Source organism: Periplaneta americana, chromosome 9, assembly GCF_040183065.1.
Source record: "Periplaneta americana isolate PAMFEO1 chromosome 9, P.americana_PAMFEO1_priV1, whole genome shotgun sequence".
Classification (NCBI taxonomy): domain Eukaryota; kingdom Metazoa; phylum Arthropoda; class Insecta; order Blattodea; family Blattidae; genus Periplaneta; species Periplaneta americana.
The window spans coordinates 14,512,078-14,531,726 of NC_091125.1; the positions used below are offsets into that span (position 1 = coordinate 14,512,078).

Sequence of the window (19,649 nt, forward strand, 5' to 3'; positions counted from 1 at the left end):
TGCGGGACAAAATTCCGGCACATCCGGCGACGCTGATATAACCACTGCAGTTGCGAGCGTCGTTAAATAAAACATAACATTTTTTAACTATTTACAAATTGTACTACTTTATGGTGTTCAATTATTATCAGGGGCGTATTTTGCGGACTACCGGGGCTACCGGCGGTAGCCCAAGGAAATTACAAAAGAAAAAGTTTATAATATAACATAATGTAATAATTTTGTATTATTAGTTTTACCATAGTAATTAAAATTAAAGTAATTTTTAGATTTATATGCGCTCTCTGCTCTCAAAAAGAAACAAGTTGTCAAGGCGGCATCGCTGGAGAAACCGCTTGCTACGTGAGGTAGCCTGTGACCGTTTCGCTCATGCTGTCCTTCACACAACTGCCCGTCCCCCCCGCTCCCTCCTGTTTCCATCGTGCACTGTAGGCGGGCGAGTTGCCACTCTCGTGATCGGTTTCTTCGCAGGCGCGAAGCAGCAATACGCTTAGTACGCTAGCAATTGAATGTGATTGTGTTCTTGCAGTGCATTATTTTAAATCTGTGATTTGTTCGAGTGTCTAAGAGTTATATTAATTGTGAATTATTAAGTTTTTAATTTCCCAATTAAGTGATATTGTGAAAAATATGGCAGAACAAGTTTCTGGAGAGGTTTGTGTTGAAAATGACTGTGTAATAGAAGTTTTATTAAAAGTGCCTTTTAACCGTCGTACATAACAACGAGAAAGTTGAAATTGTGAAAATGGAAAGACCAACTCCTGAGTTAAATTTGTCCATGGACGTAAAAGAAAAACAGCGAGAGTACACACGCCATTTCACTTCAACATCATATGGTAAGTGGAACTGGTTGTGTGGTACTTCTAAACTGTCTAAACTATTTTGCTGGCCATGTTTGTTATTTAGCCGCAAAACTAATGTGTGGTCAAAAGAGGGGTTTTCTAATATGAACTCCCTTCGAACGGCAGTCCTAGAATACGACAAATCAAAAGCTCATATTTGTAGTAGCATGAACTTTGCAAACTTTGGGAAGACAAGAATTGATTTACAGCTAGATAAGCGAAAAGCTCTACACATCAACCAACACAATGCTCTTGTGAAAAAAAAAAATCGGGAGATTTTACTGCATCTTATTAACGCAGTCTGCTTTCTAGGAAAACAAGAATTGGCTTTTCGGGGTCATAACGAGAGTGTGGAATCAGACAATATAGGAAATTATATTGAATATTTAAGTTCCTTAAGTGAATTTGACCATTTACTGGCCAATCATCTTGAGAGTTCAACAGTATTTCGTGGTACTTCTCTCGCAATTCAGAATGACTTAATATTTGCTATAAGTGGGGTTATGATAAAGAACATAAAACCTTTTGTGGCCATTGTTGTTGATGAAACAAGTTACTGCTCTAATCAGAGTCAATTGTCCACTGTTTTAAGATACGTCGACAGTACTGCCAATGTTCAAGAACGGTTTATAGGATTCACAAATGTCAGTTCGGACAAAACTGCTGCTGCTTTGTTTCAGCATGTGGAAGGTGTTATAGCAGAATACAATGTCGGCAATAAGTTAATTGCACAGACATACGATGGTGCTTCAGTTATGGCAGGAAATATTAATGGCTTAAAAACAAAAGTTCAAGAAAAGTATCCTCAAGCACTATTTGTCCATTGTTACAGCCATGTTCTCAATTTAGTTTTGCAATAAACTACTTCATCCATTCCAGAATGCCGCATTTTTTTTCACAACACTGTCGGGTTTAGCTGCATTTTTCTCATCATCTCCTAAAAGATCATAAAACTCAAGGAATTTATGAAAAAGAAACTCCCAAAAGTAGCACCAACTAGATTGAATTTTACATCTCGGCTTGTAAATACAGTAAAGGAATACAGAGAAGAACGGACTGCTTTCTTTAAAAATATCATTTTGTAATGACTCTGAAGAAAACTGGGATGATGCTATAAATGTGCAGGCTCAAGGATATTTGAATTTTTTCACACAGTTTCAGAATATATTTCTTCTTGAAGTCTATGCTAGAGTGTTCGCACATACAGATGTGCTCTACAATATTCTTCAGACAAAAAGTCTAGACATAGCATACTACTTGCAAGAGGTATCAAAGTTAAAAAAAAAAAATACTATATCCAAGTTCAGACGTAGTGGGTTTCTGTCCATATGGAGTAATATGGAAAATGAAAATTCTTCAGACAATACAATGGAACCACCATTAAAGCGAAGAAAAGGAGATGATGAATTGAAATACAGGCAGCTGTACTACAGCATACTAGATCGTATGCACATGGAAATTACTGACAGATTTTCTGATTATGGAAAGCTTCAGTTCACACATCTTCTAGATTCTCAAAAATTTTCTGCTTATAGAGAAAACTCCCCGAATGAGGCATTAAACAAATTATTTCAGTCCTATAACAGTCACTTTGATCAAGTACGTTTGAAAAATGAATTAAGTGTAATATATTCAGCAGAAGTCTTCGATTTTTCGAACAAACCTATCCATTAAATATTATCTGGCATATATGAAAACCAGCTGAACGAAGTTATTCCTGAAGTCCTTAAATTGGCAACATTAATTGTGACAATACCAGCTAAGTCAGCATCGGTAGAAAGAACATTTTCTGCGTTGAAGAGAATAAAATCCTACTGTAGATCAACTCATACACAAGAACGTTTATCCGGCTTGGCACTAATATACATTGAAAAGTAATTTCTACAGAAACTTTGCAAGTGGCCCAACTGTAATTTCAAGGACGAAGTCATCAACGTATTTTCGTCCCAATCAAGACGTCTGGAATTCACATAAATATGTAAGGAATTTTATTATAGGGATTTAAAAATATATTTTGTGTAATAATAGGGTCAGTGGTAGCCCAAACCCTTTAACCAGTATACGCCACTGATTATTATTACAGTAGAGCATCGATTATCCGAAACAATTGGGAACTGTTCGGATAACTGATTTTTCGGATGACCGAACATTTACGAAAACAATTTGTACCAGTGTCATAGGAGCAGTGTGAAACAAAGAAACGCTGATATTAAACACAAAACTGTATATACAGTATATATTTTGTATCACACGTCTTACAAATAACATAGAAAACTGACTAGCCTAGTTTGACAAGTTCAAAACGGCCATTAAAGTAGGCCTACAGTTTTGGAAAATAAGTCCAAACTTTTTTTTTTTTTTTTTGCTTCAGAGCTGAGACTCGTTTCTTTGCCGCTAAATCTCACAATCAGCACTAGCGAAACTCCTACATGGCGAGCACGTAAATTCAAATTTGCGAACTGGAACGCTTTCGGTTGATCGGTATTCAGATAATCGACACTCTACTGTATTTCCTACTCAATGATGTCTGAAGATACTAGTATTGAAAGTGGCTTCATAAGAGAGAGACTGCTTCGGTTGATACAGATAATACTTCGATGGTGAGTACTAGTTCATCTAATCTCCACGTAAGGACTGAAGTTTCAATGACTTTACTGAACAGTACTTTTTTCAAGTATGTTCCTGAATTATCTACTTCTACTAAACTTGTTCCAATTTGTATGAAATACCATCCTAAAACTGTGGAAATAAAAGGTTACAGTCCCTAATAATTGTACTTCAAATTTTATAAGTCATTTGAAAGGAAAGCATAGTGACATTTCTGTTAATGAGTACAGGGCATATATGAATGATAATAAGAGAAGTAAAACAACAGAGACACGCCAAAACAGTTCATCATTAAAATCATAAAGAAATAAAAGCTATTTTGTCAAGAAAAACTTGCAAGTAATTGAAGATCCTTCTTTTGTTACTATCTTTGAAAATTTCAACACTGACAAGTTTGCAGTGAAACTCACAGGCCGTCGGACACATAAAATAAATGACATCTATGTTAACCAAATGTTTACTGCCAATGAGGAATTGGAAAAAGTTAATTATATTTGCACAACCACCGATATTTGGTCTGGTCACAAGAGGAGCTTTTTGGAGCCTACTGCTCACAGGATAAACAATGATTTACAGAGAAAGTCACTGCCTTTAACCTGTGTTCGATTTCAAGGAACCCATAGCTATGAATGCATCACAGCATTAGTTACTGAAATTCATGATGAGTTTGGTCTTACAACTAACAAAATTGTAGCTACTATTACAGATGGTGAGAACAATTTCATAAAAGCATTCCATGAATTTGGGATAACGACAGAATGTATAAGGTTGATTGATGATGACGAAGAATATTCTGCTACTGAATATCACGAAACTTCTGAAACAAGTGATATTCATCCAATGCTTGATGTGACTTCCGCAGATATTAATAATCCAAATATTAATCTACCTTCTCATTTAAGATGCAACACGCATAAACTGAATTTGTGTGCTACTACTGATATCAATAAAGCATTGAAAAATCCGAATAATGGGAAGTTGTCAGAAATGCATACTACTGTTATAAGTAAGTGAAATGTTCTATGGAAAATGGCAAATTATTCCAAATCGGCTGAGAAAATACATGTGGTCTTAGGACATACTCTTTGCCGTCCAGGAGCTACAAGATGGAACAGCGTATTTGATTCTTTAAAACAAATATCAGGAATCAAAGAACATAGTACTGTCTTACAAAAAAATCTAGGTTTAAAAAATTCGCTGAGGGAATTCGATTTTCAGTACAATGAGGAATTTTTACTTTGTACATGTCCTGGCAGAAGGATTAGGGGATATTTTACAAGGACAAAATAACACCTACTATGGAGTTCTTCTACCATGCCTTCTAGCAATGTGGCGACAACTACAAACAAAAAAAATGCATCAAAGATATTCATCTATTGCACTGCATTTGCTGTGGCTCTACTAGACAATATTGAAGAAATATGTGTTTAAAGATTTCTTTGAACTATCAACTAATGCAGCAGAAAATGCTGCCATTTCAGCTTTGCGTTATCCTAGATTTAAAAGCAGATGGTTGTCGTGTGTCACCACTCCATATCAAATTAAATGCAAAGGTTTGTTTATATCACGTCTAGCAAAAGAAATTATGATTATGAGTATACCCAAACAACCAAAACTGGCGAGAACAAAAAACCCAGAAACAAAGAAAAGGAATTTTTTCTTTTCGATTCTGATTCTGAAGTTGAAGTACCGAGACAGTGTCCAAAATCAAAGGCAAAACTCTTCATTCTACAATTTTTTGCTCAAGAATCTGAGGATTTGGACTTATTGTGAAGATATCCAGAAATAAGGAATCGTTTTATGAAATACAACACTCCACCATCTTCTTCTGGACCAGTGGAAAGAATCTTCTCATATGCTACCATGATCAATCTTGAAGGCAAATCTAACAAACAAGTTGCAAGAAGACAAATCTAATTGAACATGTGAATCCAGTTCTGTAACATATGGAATAAAAGTTCTTGTTTTCTAGTTTTGAAATCTTGTTTTTATTTGGTTATTTATTAATTGCAAAAATTAATTGCAATTAGCCTACAGTTAACAATTAACATTTTAATTATATGCAAGCAATGAACAATTGATAATTAATATTTTAATTGTTAATTGTAACTACAAAGTAAAATGAAATTCAATTGTTAATTGCTAATTCAATTAAATTTTGCCCAACACTGGTCTCGAGGCAAACGCGCTGTACAGAGCTAACTCGGCAGATGGATAGTAATAATAGTAATTGAGTCCTTCCTCCTTACGGTTAACCATACGTTTTAAGCACACACATCAAACCCTTTCTCCGACAATTAGATACTATGACAAACAATCAGAATACCGAAGCCACTGGTGTGGACCGCGATGACAATGACAAGCCACAACCATCCCACACCTTAAATATCGACATGCTACCAGTCTCAATGCCAGTTCCTGATACACAAAGCAGATCTCTCCGCACACGTGTACCACACCACTGAAGATGTCCACCAGAGTAGTGGACGAAACGTTTGGTTGTAAAACCGACAGACCATGGCCCTCTAGCCCGGAAAATACCCATCCTATCAACGGCCATGAAAGCCTACATTCTAAGTAATAATATGGTTTACAAAAACCTACAAATAAATAAAAATGATCATTATGACAAAAAAGTGAATACCAGTATGAGAAATTCTTTAAGTTAAAACATGAACTGTGATAAAATAATATAAAGAGCTTAATATGTAAGAAGGTAGTAAACTATCAGGTCTATTAACTAGAAAATTTAATTTGTTTAATAATACTGTGCCCTTCCTGTACTTTTGTTTGTTAAGTACCACAATTCTAACTTTTTAACCTCTTCATATTTAAGAATTTGTTGTATGTGAGACCTATAATGCAACCAATAAAGGCCTTCAAGTATTTTTGATGGAAAGGAATTATTTTCAATAAAATAACAAGTTATTAATTAACTTTTATAACATAATAATAATAATATAATATCAATAAATAATGAAGTACTTCAGAACACCTGTTTCCCCACTCTTTCACTTTCTCATTTGCCATACATGATTCACTCACCAGACAGTATCCAGTTTCGATGTCACATATTCTGGAACGCTGATTGCACTGACAAGGTCTTGCTTCTCCAATCAACTGTATTATGATAGTTGAACTGATAGAATTATTATCATACCAACGGTAGAAACCAATGCTAGGATCTTGACATGAAGTAGAATTATACTGTGGTGGGCAGTCACATAATTCAACTCCTCGAGCTAGGGGTGGTGGTCTGCCAGGAGCCAATATCCCTGTGTCCAATGACACATCACGTAAACTGTAACACGCATACATTTCTATTAATTTGAGAAAAATTCGTTCTGGCACCAGGAATCGAACTTGGGACCTCTCAGCTCTGCGTGCTGAGTGCTCTTTCCGTCTGAACTATACCAGGACATGATCCACAGTGCCAGCCGAACTCTTCTCCTTTGTAACATCAATAATCTACTATTTGCATTTTTAAGACATTCAAGTCATATATTCAGGAGCACATATTTAAATGACCTTATGGCCATTTTCGATAACAGTTTAAGAATACTCTTAACATTGATATATACATATATTCATATATGAGGTCTCGCCATCCTCATTGAATAATCATTCACTATAAGTAGCCATACTCTAAATATCTATTAATTTGAGAATTCCGGCACTAGGAATCGAACCCCGTACCTCTCAGCTCTGCGTGCTGAGTGCTTTTTCCATCTGAACTGAACTGGACATGATCTACAGTGCTGGCCAAACTCTTCTCCTTTGAACTGAGCCCGGTGCCGGAACGAATTTATCTCAAATTAATAGATATTTACAGTATGGCTACTTATAGTCAATGATTATTCAATGAGGATGGCGAGACCTCATATATGAATATATGTATATACATACATTTTTATTATATTATAAGTACTGGGTGGCCCTCTTGAACTTCCCTGATTTAAGCTGCCTCTTAAAGTAAAAAGGAAAATGCGAGGGAATTTTTGTCACCTTTATTAGAAAGTAGAACTCAAACAATTTCACAAAAACAATCAGTAGTAGGTTCCTACATGAGCCCTTTCAGTAGCATGAATTACATCCAAACAATACTATATATATCAGTCCAGGTTCTCTGTAGCATAATCTGGTGTGACAGTTGCCACAGCTTCTGCAATGCAATCACATAAGTTGTTGAGGTCAGTCACCTAGGTGGAATACACAATGTATTGTCCAGTGTTCTACGCACAATGATGCTCCAGTGAGGTGGTGCTCCATTTCTTGTTGACTGTTCTGTGCATTCTGAGGAAATATATATTCTTCCGTGACAGTAGGCTAAATGAAGGATCTAATTATCACATTCTGTACAAGAACAGACCATACATTTAGTTCAGGGCTGTCTCGAATATGCTCCATGACTGTACAGGTGTCTTCAGTGCACCATATTCGCAGAATGTGCTGGTTAACCTTCCCAGAAAAATGAAAAGTTGCCTAGCCAGAAAACATAAGATAACTAAAAAAATCTTCTTGGTTTTTGTTAATGCGTTCTAGGATTCATTTAATTCAGTCACAGTTTTCTGTCCAAGGGCAGGTCTTTCACTGTAAAACCAGCATTCTCCATTCCTTTCTATTGCGCTCTAGGATCCCAATTGCAAATTCTTGTTGTCTTGTTGAAGTTTGTCAGTTGGCTGGATTTCTTGAACAATTTGTACTTCATATGAACAATTCTTATGTTGCGTAATTTCCACATTGACAAACTATATCTACCACATCAGTGACGAAAATATTTGAGTTGAACTTCCTAATAAACTATCAAAAATTTCTCTCCGGCATTGGTCTTCCTTTAACACAAAATTAAAATCAGGGAATTTGAGAGAGGGCCACCTTGTATGAGTGTCTATGGAAAAGAGAAAAAAACATTTTTACAGATACAAAAATACTATAAACTGAAAATGTAGGGAATAATAATGTTATTGGAGGTGACAACACTATGCAGGTGCACTGAAAATAATCTTTATATCATAATTCATAATAGTCTATATACCTACACTGCTTTTGTGAAATCGACTGTGTCTGAAGCCCGAATCAAGATATGTTGTACATTTTGTAGTGCCACCATTAACATTTCTCGTGTTACTTTGCCTCTACTTTCGTTCAAAACAGGGCTCTTTTGTTGCCACAAAGATTCATGTAACCTAGAAAAAAGAAATGTAATAATAGTTGAACAAGTACTATAGATCTTACATTATAACAGAATGCTTCAAACTATTATATTCATATACAGTATAATAAGAGTCATATATAACGTGGCTGTTGAATGTACTTCAATCCTATAATAAAGTAATCTTCGGTATATTAGAAGGTGACCTGAGATGCAAGAATGGAGAAAAAAGACTACATCATAATGCACTTACTTACAAATGACTTTTAGACAACCCAGAAGTTCATTGCCATCCTCAGATAAGCCCACCATTGGTCCTTGTCCTGAGCAAGATTAATCCAGTTCCTACCATCATAACCCATCTCCCTCAAATCCATTTTAATATTATCCTCCCATCTACGTCTCGGTTTCCCCAAGGTCTTTTTCCCTCTGGCCTCCCAACTAACACTCTATATATGCATTTCTGGATTCGCCCATACGTGCTACATGCCCTGCCCATCTCAAACGTCTGTATATAATGTTCCTAATAATGTCAGGTAAAAAATACAATGCGTGCAATTCTGTGTTGTGCAACTTTCTCCACTCTCCTGTAACTTCATCCCTCTTAGCCCCAAATATTTTCCTAAGCACCTTATTCTCAAACACCCTTAGCCTCTGTTTCTATCTCAAAGTGAGAGTCCAAGTTTCACAACCATACAGAACAACAAATAAACTATCAGAAAACCAGTGTCATCCCTAGTGCGGGTGAAACTTGACATGAGCAACATGAACAAAAAGTGTTACAACTATCCAATCACCGACGAAATGTTGAAACTGTTCAATGAAAATATGTTCAACAAGGATTCAAAAGACAACAAAATAGCTGGGCTGCTGTTTGCGGAAGAAGAGGAAGAAGAAGAATGTGAATAGGATCATCAATAATATGCCGATCTAAGGGTGACTACTCTGTTGCACTGTGATATTTATTAGGAACATTGTCTTGTTCTAATTTATTATTTTAATTCGTTTTTAAAATGTGTATTTTGGAGTTTAGACCATACCACACCAAGAGGGATTTTTTCTAAAATTGGGGGACTTTTCGACCAATCTGAGAGATTTTCTTTCGCAAAAACCTGGCAACACTGATTACCAACAAATTGTACTGTCATGTTTGCTTGTTGGCGTAGTGAAGGGTGCGTGGAACAACAATGGTGTGGTGGACTTAAACAATATTACCCGAGCATTCCGAGAACATGAAGCTTCTCTAGAATATTTACAGAATTGTGTCGGATTAAAAGAGCTAGGAAAAAATACTAACACTATTGCAGATGCTCTTGGGTAAAATTTATGACTACATATTTTAAAATACAATGAAAACGTTAAGCTTAATAGACTTGACATGCAATATCCAATTAGGGTTGATTTGTTTTTAAGTAAACAAGAAATGGCTTTTTGCGGTCATAATGAACGTGAGAACTCTTTAAATAAGGCCAATTTTAAGGACCTTTTGGATTCATATATCGAGGGAAGTCCCATAGAATTTCAAAACCACTATTTAAACATAAAATCTGTTTTTGCAGGGCATTCAAAAACAATCCAAAATAAAATTACTGAGTGTATCTCCAATTATAATAGGGGCTCTATTAATGATGAAATTAAGAACTCACAATTTTTCTCAGTGCAGGTAGATAACACTACTGATATTTCACAAAAACACAGTGCTCTTTAATTCTGCGATATGCGAATTCTTGTGGAAGTGCAGCTGAAAGATTTTTGGGCTTCCATGATTTTAGTGAAGACCGTACTTCAGCCGTACCTTTTCAACTACTTGATGACTCATTATCAGAATTTGAATACAAATCTAAACTTGTGGAACAGTGTTATGATGGTGCCGCAGTTATGGCTGGGCTTTTAAATGGTCACTGCTTTACACATAGACTTAATCTACTTTTGCAACAAAGTTGTGATAGAATTTAGAAGTGCCGCATCTTTTTGCAAACGTAAGTGGGACACCAGGTTTCTTTCACCATTCTAGCCTACAATCTTACGTTCTTGATATCGAGGTCGTAAGGCGTATACCTACAGTAACAGACACTAGATGGTCCTCAGTTTCGCAGACCTTGAAGGTAATAGTAGATGAGTGGGACAGAATGATACGTGTATTTGAACATGTCATGAAAATTGGTGATTTAACATGTATTCGGCAGGCTGAGGAATTCATAAATAATTTTAGTAACTTTGAATTTGCGTTCCTGGCTTTTGCTTTTAAAGAAATATTTGATCTGACTGCTATCTTATTCAATGTATTGCAAAAGATATCTTAGATATTGGATTCTGTGCAAATATGATTCACAATACAATAGACACTTTGATCAGGAAGAGAAATGAGTATACTTTCAACCACCTTACTGAATCCACTTCATCAAAAGTGAAAGCCCCTTCTGAAATGCGGAATATTTTTTTAGAACAGTACAAACAAAACCTGAAGTTTCTATTTTATGAAATATTGGATAATATAATGTCTGAAATGAATGAACAGTTTAATGACATTCAAAATTTAAAATTTCTAAAGCTTGTCGATAGTTCCAGTGTAGTGTAGAACAGTCTTTACTTTTTAGTCAAGTGGGTTGGACCCTTAGGTCCTGGCGTCGAAGTAACAAGAATCAATAGTCAGTAGATAGATGTTTTATTCTGGTATAAATGTTACAATTTTAAGTGGACTTGCCCGAAGCAAGATCCAGAGAGAAATCACACACGGGATACAATGTCCTTCCTCTTTTATAATATTGGGTCAGGATGTGATGTAACCTTACGATCCTTTAATTACTTCTTTGAGAAATAAAATGTTTTCTCAAGGGGCAACAGTCTCGAGGGGAATTTTAATTGCGTGCAAGACGAGTTCATCTTAATTCCTAATTTTACATGATACATTATACTAGCTTACTACATCAATTGACATGGTTAGACTTAAACAAATACGTACTTATGCTGTTACCTTGCATTTACATATTATGGTACAGACACATTTCACCACACCAAATTTCAAGAATACTCCAAAATATTCCCATTTGATGCTTTAAATAATTTAAACTTGTGCTATCATAACAATTTCCAGATACAGAACGACTAAGGAATGAACTTACCTTGATCTACCAAGATAAGACTTACGAAGGTCTTAATCTCGAAGCATTATTGAAGTCTTTAAAAGATAATAACATAGATGACGTCTTCACAGATCCATACAAATTGTTCAGCCTTGCTATTACAATTCCATCCATTCTGCAGAATGAAGTTTTTCGTGTTTAAAGAGAATCAAAACTTATCTCCGAAACAGCTTAGGCAATAGCAGATTGACATCATTGGCTACTATTTCTATTCACAGGGACGTACTCAGTGAACTGATGAAAACTCGGCCCTTTTATGAAGACATCATAGATGCCTTCGCGAAGATGAAAAACAGAAAAATCGACTTAATATATAAACAACAAGGTGAGTCTCATTTCATTTACCAAGTAGCTGAAGTAGTAATCAGCAGCGATTTTTCTTTCAATCTTTTTATCGTGATATAGTGAATAGTATCTGTTTTGTAAGTGTATAATTATTATTATTTATTTATCTTATTTATTTACTATTATTTATTGTGCTGTACAACAGCCAGAGGCCAATAACAGTTCAGCACAAAGCATAATTACAATATGACAAAATTGATACTGTAATGAAAAATAGTGCACAGTTAATGATGATAATGACGATGAATGGACAAATAATGGATGATTTAAAATACAGAACTAAGAATACTATGAAAATAATAGTGATACAATAATACCGGTAATTAAGTATAATGCCTGAAAGAATACATAAATGATAAATCATTGCCAAGAGCAAACTAAGTCTATACCATGAAGGGATCAAATTCGCACCCATGCATGTTGGCATTTTTAATGCATCTGGAGACTGGTGAAAGAAATTTCGAATTTCTATTACAGAAAAGTTTGTGGGTTCTCATATCTTTCGTTGGAATACGTAAGGTAATATTAAGAAAGAGTCACAGGATATATCGCGGGTGCTCGTGTAAAGGGGGTTAAGTATGATTTCACTAAACTGGGATAAGTATAGATTTGAACTATCCACAATTAATCCATGTTGAATCTTTCGTACACTACTTTTAACACTTGAATATAAATAATTGATTAAATGGCGATCTTACTCGTGTTAATTATGTAAGCATGTGCAGCTTACAGCTGTTACGGTGCTACTTGACACCATCCTCAGAGCCTTCTGTGTCTCGGCACCATCTCAACTTCACTGCCTGTTGTGTGGGTGCATTCGTGTGATGAAGAGTTGTGTCAAATAGTGTGTGTGTTCTGAAATTGATCTGTGTGTTGAGAATTTGATTAGGGTGTGTTTTAATGTTTCTGTATATTTCATATTGTTCTAGTGTGTTGAGTTTTTGGTTTCTGGATTGTATGTGTAGGATTTCCATGTCTGTATTTATGTTATTGTATGTGTGGTTAGCATTAGTTATGTGTTCGGCATATGTATATGTATTGTGTCCTCTGGTTATTGCTTTAATATGTTCTTTGTATCGAGTTTGGAATGATCTGCCTGTCTGTCCAATGTAAAAACTGTTGCAACTATTGCATGTGAGTTTGTATATGCCTGTGTGGTTGTATTTATTTGTTTGTGTTGTTTGTGTGTTGAGATGTCTTTGTAGTGTGTTTTCTGTTCTGTTCTAACTTATACACTAACATACCAATACAAGACACATTACAGATACTAAAACAAATGCTCATAGACAACAACACACCACAAGAACACATCAAAGAAATCATCCAAATCACAGACATCATAACAAAACAAAACTATTTCACACACAACAAATACTACACCCAAACAGAAGGATTGCCAATGGGATCACCCATATCTAGCATACTAGCAGAGATATTTTTACACAACATAGAACAAACATATATACTCAACAATGAACACAACAAATATGCAGACAACATAATATACTGGCACAGATACGTAGACGACATACTCATACTATACAAAGGAAACAAACGACAAATACTTACTTACAATATACACACTGGAACTTGAAAACAATAACTCCATAAATTTCCTGGACATCACCATAACAAAAGTTGACAACAAACACACCTTCAAAATATACAGAAAGCCAACCATCACCACCATACGCATACACAACACATCTAATCACCCCACACAACAAAAACATGCTGCATTCAGGACAATGGTACACAGATTACTCAATATATCCATGAGCCAACAACACTACAATGAAGAAGTGAACACAATCAAATACATAGCACAAGAAAATGGATACAACCCAAACATAATACCCAACATCATAAGGAAGACAAAACAAAACTCAACAAACACAAAAACACAACACAAACACAAGAACACAAGAAATACATCACACTAACATACGAAAACAAAAACACACACAAGATCGCATCCTCATTCAGAAAACAGAAATACAACATAGCATACAGAACAGAAAACACACTACAAAGACATCTCAACACACAAACAACACAAACAAATAAATACAACCACACAGGCATATACAAACTCAATGCAATAGTTGCGACAGTTTCTTCATTGGACAGACAGGCAGATCATTCCAAACTCGATACAAAGAACACATTAAAGCAATAACCAGAGGACACAATACATATACATATGCCGAACACATAACTAATGCTAACCACACATACAATAACATAAATACAGACATGGAAATCCTACACATACAATCCAAAACCAAAAACTCAACACACTAGAACAATATGAAATATACAGACACATTAAAATACACCCTAATCAAATTCTCAACACACAGATCAATTTCAGAACACACACTATTTGACACAACTGTTCATCACACGAACGCACCCATACAACAGGCAGTGAAGTTGAGATGGTGCTGAGACACAGAAGGCTCTGAGGATGGTATCAAGTAGCACCGAAACAGCTGTAAGCCGCACATGCTTACATTATTAACATGAGTAAGATCGCCATTTAATCAATTATTCATATCCACAATTACTTTCTTCTTGTGTCAAAGGGGTTAAATCATTCTTCTATCTGTGATGCAGTTACATTATTTCGTATTTTGTGACAAAAGGGTTTTGTGCAATACCAAAGGAGAGAAGTTTACATACCTTACAATTTGACTTAACCCCCTTTACATGAGCACCCGCGAATTATCACCTTTGAGGACCTTACAAAAGAACAGATTATCTAGCTCATGGTGTCTAGCATATAGGTTTTGACAATTAAAATATTCACATTTTCTCTCATAACTATACCCGGAATTAATGGGCAGAAATCTGAATGAACATAAAGATATAAATTTTCTTTGTATATTTTCTAATTTAGCCGAATCTGTAGTTGTAATTGAGATCCAAGCTACACATGTATATTCGAGTTTCGATCGCACCAATGTATAGTAGAGCATTAAAAGAGAATCGGGTGTGGAAAAAGAATAAGATATTGACTGTATTATTCCTAACATTCTGATTGCGTGATTGTAAATGTAATCAACGTGACTATGAAAATAAAATTTACTGTCAATGAATATTCCCAAATCTTTTACGCAATCTGTTCTGTTAATTAGAACATTATTTAGATAATAATTAAATTTAAGTGAAGAAGTTTTTACATTAGTTTTGGAGACGTTAATTTTCATACCATTGTCTTCTGACCGTTTAGCAACTGAGTTAATGTCACATTGAAGTGATTGACAGTCAGTGTTACTTTTGATTGTACGAAAAATTTTTAAATCGTCGGCAAATAATAGACAGTCAGAAGTTATTCTTTTACATATATCTATGAATATAATAAATAGGAGAGGTCCTAAAGTAGATCCCTGCAGGACTCCACAATCTATATTATAAGAATAAGAATGTATATTAAACAGTCTTACACATGAAACTCTATTACTTAAATAATTTTCGAACCAGTTTACGTATCTTACAGAAAGGCCAATATTTCCTAACTTTTGAAGTAGGATATAGTGCGGAACTACATCAAAAGCTTTACTGAATTCGAAATATATTGAATCAGTTTGTCCTGTGTTTCAATTATTGGTACAATTTGATTTAGATATGTGACCAGGTTAGTGACAGTGGATTTAGTTTTAGTAAATCCATGTTGAGAACAATTGAGCTTGTTTTTCACATAAAAGATATATGTCTGTTAATAATGATTTCAAAAATTTTTGAAAAGTTATTTAGGATCGGTATAGGTCTGTAGTTTCTGTCATCATTTCTTTTTTCATTTTTAAATATAGGAATAATTGCAGCTTGTTTCCATAGTGAGGGAAATTCACCATTTTTCAAACTAAAATTAAATATGTGACTAAAAGAGGAATAAATATATTAGAGCATCCTTTGATTATAAAATTTGGAATACCACCAGTGCCAATTGTTTTAGTTCGTTTCAGTCTTTTAATTCCTTTACGAACATCATGTGTTACTTTAGGTATAGGTAATGAGTCTGTTATATTCATAATAATGTTTTCATATGTATGGCTGTGTTTAGTCTGAACAGATTTGAAGTGATCAGCGAAAGCATTGACAATGTCTAATTAATCTGTGATGTGTTCATCGTTAAGAATTAATTCTGAGGGATAATATCTGTCTTCTGAAATGATTCAACATATGTCCAAAACTTTTTAGATTCCGTTTTAAGATTTTCATTAATATTTTGAAGCCATGATAATTTATCTGATTTAATTTTAGATTTATGTAACAAGTTTTCTATCATGGGAAAATGTTTGATAATAAAATTCAGTTTTGAATTTTTTATATTTTTATGTGCATGGTCTTTCTTTCTGATAAGTTTACATAAGGTGTTAGAAAACCATTGTGGATAACTAGACCTTTTAATTTTAGTGACAGGAACTGCCTGGGATATGACGCTATTAACTGCAGAACATAGTGAGTAAGCTGCATCATTAACATCAACAGCTTGATAAACACAGGACCAATCGTAATTATATAGACTCCAGTATAAATTCAAGTAATTATCTTGAGAATAATTTAGGAAAGAATTTTGTTGATTTTGGGGAGAAAAATTTAGTGTGGCTTCAAGAGTTATTGTTTATGGAGGATAATAGTTATCCTGCAAAACTAGTGAGTGAGTGGCCAGATTGACCTCACTCTCGGTTAAATTTGTAAATACAAGTTCAAGTAAGTTTTTGTTACTAACTGTTGAATTTACTTGTTTCAGTCCATGAAAGCAAGAAGATGAAAGTAACTCTTGAGTCTTAATTTTGGAGTAGAAATGAATATTATTAGCACAACAACCAGATGACCAATTCATGCCAGGAGCATTAAAATCGCCGAGAAAAACTACTCTATTATTGTGTGTATCCAGATGGTTTTCAAGAAAATTTAGATAAGATTTTAAAAACTTTGGATCAGTATCAGGTGGAAAGTAGTGATTACCAATTAACAAATTGAATCTGTCTGTCATAGGAAATACACGCTCACTAATGAATTCCAAGTCATGTCTCTAGTATACTATAGGTATTTGATTGTTGACAGCTATTAAGACACCACCACCACCACCACCACCACCACAGGTTTCATTGGTATCCTCAAATTTTCTATCACCACGAAAAATGGTGTAATATAATTAGGGAATAAACTATTACACTCAACAAGCTCTTGAAGCTATGTTTCTGTCAAACAGATAATAGTGTCAGCATTACTAAAACATTTTCAAAAAATTAATCAATTTTAGTGTTTAATCCTCTGGTGTTTTGATAATATATTTCTAGAATGTAAGGTTTTATTTAACGACGCTCGCAACTGCAGAGGTTATATCAGCGTCGCCGGATGTGCCGGAATTTTGTCCCGCAGGAGTTCTTTTACATGCCAGTAAATCTACTGACATGAGCCTGTCGCATTTAAGCACACTTAAATGCCATCGACCTGGCTCGGGATCGATATATTTCTAGATGATTGCTTGAACTATACATTGTATATCAGTGGTAACACTAACAAGAGACATCTTTGACCTCGAATGATTGGAATCGCATGAAAACATGCTTAGAATAACAATTGATCATAAACAAAACAGTGGTGTGTGTCATTTCCATGCAAAACTGTGCACTTGTCTGCTAGCGTCATTAGATGGTGGCATATTGTAGTTGTACTAACCAGTGCTGCAGTTGCGTGAATGGTATCACTGCAGTACATATTTGTCTCTTGGAGTGTTCGCAAGTGGGTAACTGTGTAAACTGTGTACTTCTTCTTCTATGGCGCGTCGGCCTGTTTTCGGGTCATGGCCTCCCCAGTTGCACTCCACCAAACTTGTCGATCCTGTGCTGCAATTCTCCAATTCCGGATTTTGAAGATTTGTAGTGCATCCTGACATAACCATCTTCCCATCTGTTACGTGGTCTTCCCACCAGCCTTCCTCCTCCAAAATCTCCTGAAAATACCTTCTATGGGACTCTATGTTCTTCCATCCTAATTAGATGACCTGCCCATTTGAGTCTCTTAATCCGAATAACATGCAACAAAGATAGCTCTCCATACAAGGAGTATAGTTCGTTATTATATCTAATTCTCCATTCACCTTGCACGCATACAGGTCCATAGATTCTCCTCAGGATTTTCCTTTCGAAAGAATTGATCTTTTCCATGGCTTTCTTTGAGAGGGTCCATGTTTCACTTCCATACATCATGTAAACTGTGTACAGTGCAGTGATATCATGAAGAATGTGGTCCAAATATTAGGGACAAAGTTGCGACGTGCTGAATATGAAAATGACATCGGGGCCGAGGATATGGAGTTTGTGGATAAATTGCATAACACAATAATTCAGAAATATAATGGGGATGACACAGAAATACATGACATTATGCTGGATAGATACATTAATTTTGAAGGAGAGAAGGAACCTGAACCTGAAGGTGGCTGTTCAAGCAGTACATGATGTTCATCTCCAGAGCAACAGGAACAGTCAAGTCAAAGTGAGTACGAACTCTCTCCACCCAAAAAGTCGAGGTCCAGTGTATTAGAAGATATTGATGACAGCATACTAGAGAACATTTATGAAGACTATTACAATCATGGCTTCAATTCCTATAGCAAACTAATGAAGCGCTATAAGTGCATTAAAAGTAAATCAAATTGCTCATTAATTCTAAATTATGTGTCTAACAAACGGCGAGCAGGAGCTCGTTTCAAAGGAAACAGACTGTCACAATTACAAACTATCGCAAATATCGCAATGTGATAGTGCAAGGAAGTTGGGTCTACAGTTCACTATTGGCATCTGCAGATGTGGGCACTGGAAGCAGTTAAAATGGTTGACTTGGACAATTTCAAAGCTTCCATTACCTTTATCGACCATCTCAAGCGTGAATAGGGCATTTCATCCAGGCATATTACTACATTTTCCACACGTAAGGACATAGAAGACGATAATAGTATATGTCAGAAGGCACAACAGTTTGTGGAGGAAGTGAACATGTTTATAAAAGAGGAGGGTTGGAGAAAGGTAATGTTTGGAACAGTGACCAGAGTCAATTCCAGTATGAAATGTCTTCAGCATCAACACTGCCCCAAAGAGGAGAAAAAACTACAGCTAGTGTGTTGCAGTCTGTACATAGCTCTACCCACAGCTACACAATTGATGTGGCTTTATCAATGACACGCAAACAAGTTGTACATCTGTTTTCAAGAGACGCAAGGCACTTTCGGCCCAAATATTTCAGAGAAACTTGAAACAACCTGTCCACGAAACATTCATGTGGAGGCAAGCAAAAGTGTAAAAATGACTAAAGAACACATGAAACGTTTTCTAACTTCAGTCCTTGGCGAACAATGTTATACTGAAAATATTACCACCGAAAACAACAAAATATTGCCAACCCCTTGATGTTTACTTCTTTCGGCAATGTAAGCTCTATATCAGAAGGATTACTGATTTTGTAAGACTACAATGTGCCAAACCACAAGTAAAGATACATGATCGTTATTTCATCATGAAACTTTACTCTGTGATTTACAATCAATTT

The 19,649-nt window shown here is 35.4% G+C and overlaps 1 protein-coding gene across 7 annotated transcripts in view; it reads right to left on the reverse strand.

Moving 5' to 3' along the window:
- wb (wing blister) overlaps positions 1–19,649 on the reverse strand; it is a 1,096,738-nt gene that overhangs the window by 286,970 nt on the left and 790,119 nt on the right. For all 7 annotated transcript variants that reach the window (XR_011333780.1, XM_069834429.1, XM_069834431.1 and 4 more), the window contains 2 exons: positions 8,489–8,635; positions 6,495–6,750 (listed from right to left, as the gene is read on the reverse strand). Coding sequence is in view for 6 of the 7 variants with exons in the window: in XM_069834429.1 (XP_069690530.1) it covers positions 6,495–6,750; positions 8,489–8,635 (403 nt within the window). In the remaining variant the exon portion in view is untranslated. The remainder of the gene's footprint in view (positions 1–6,494; positions 6,751–8,488; positions 8,636–19,649) is intronic.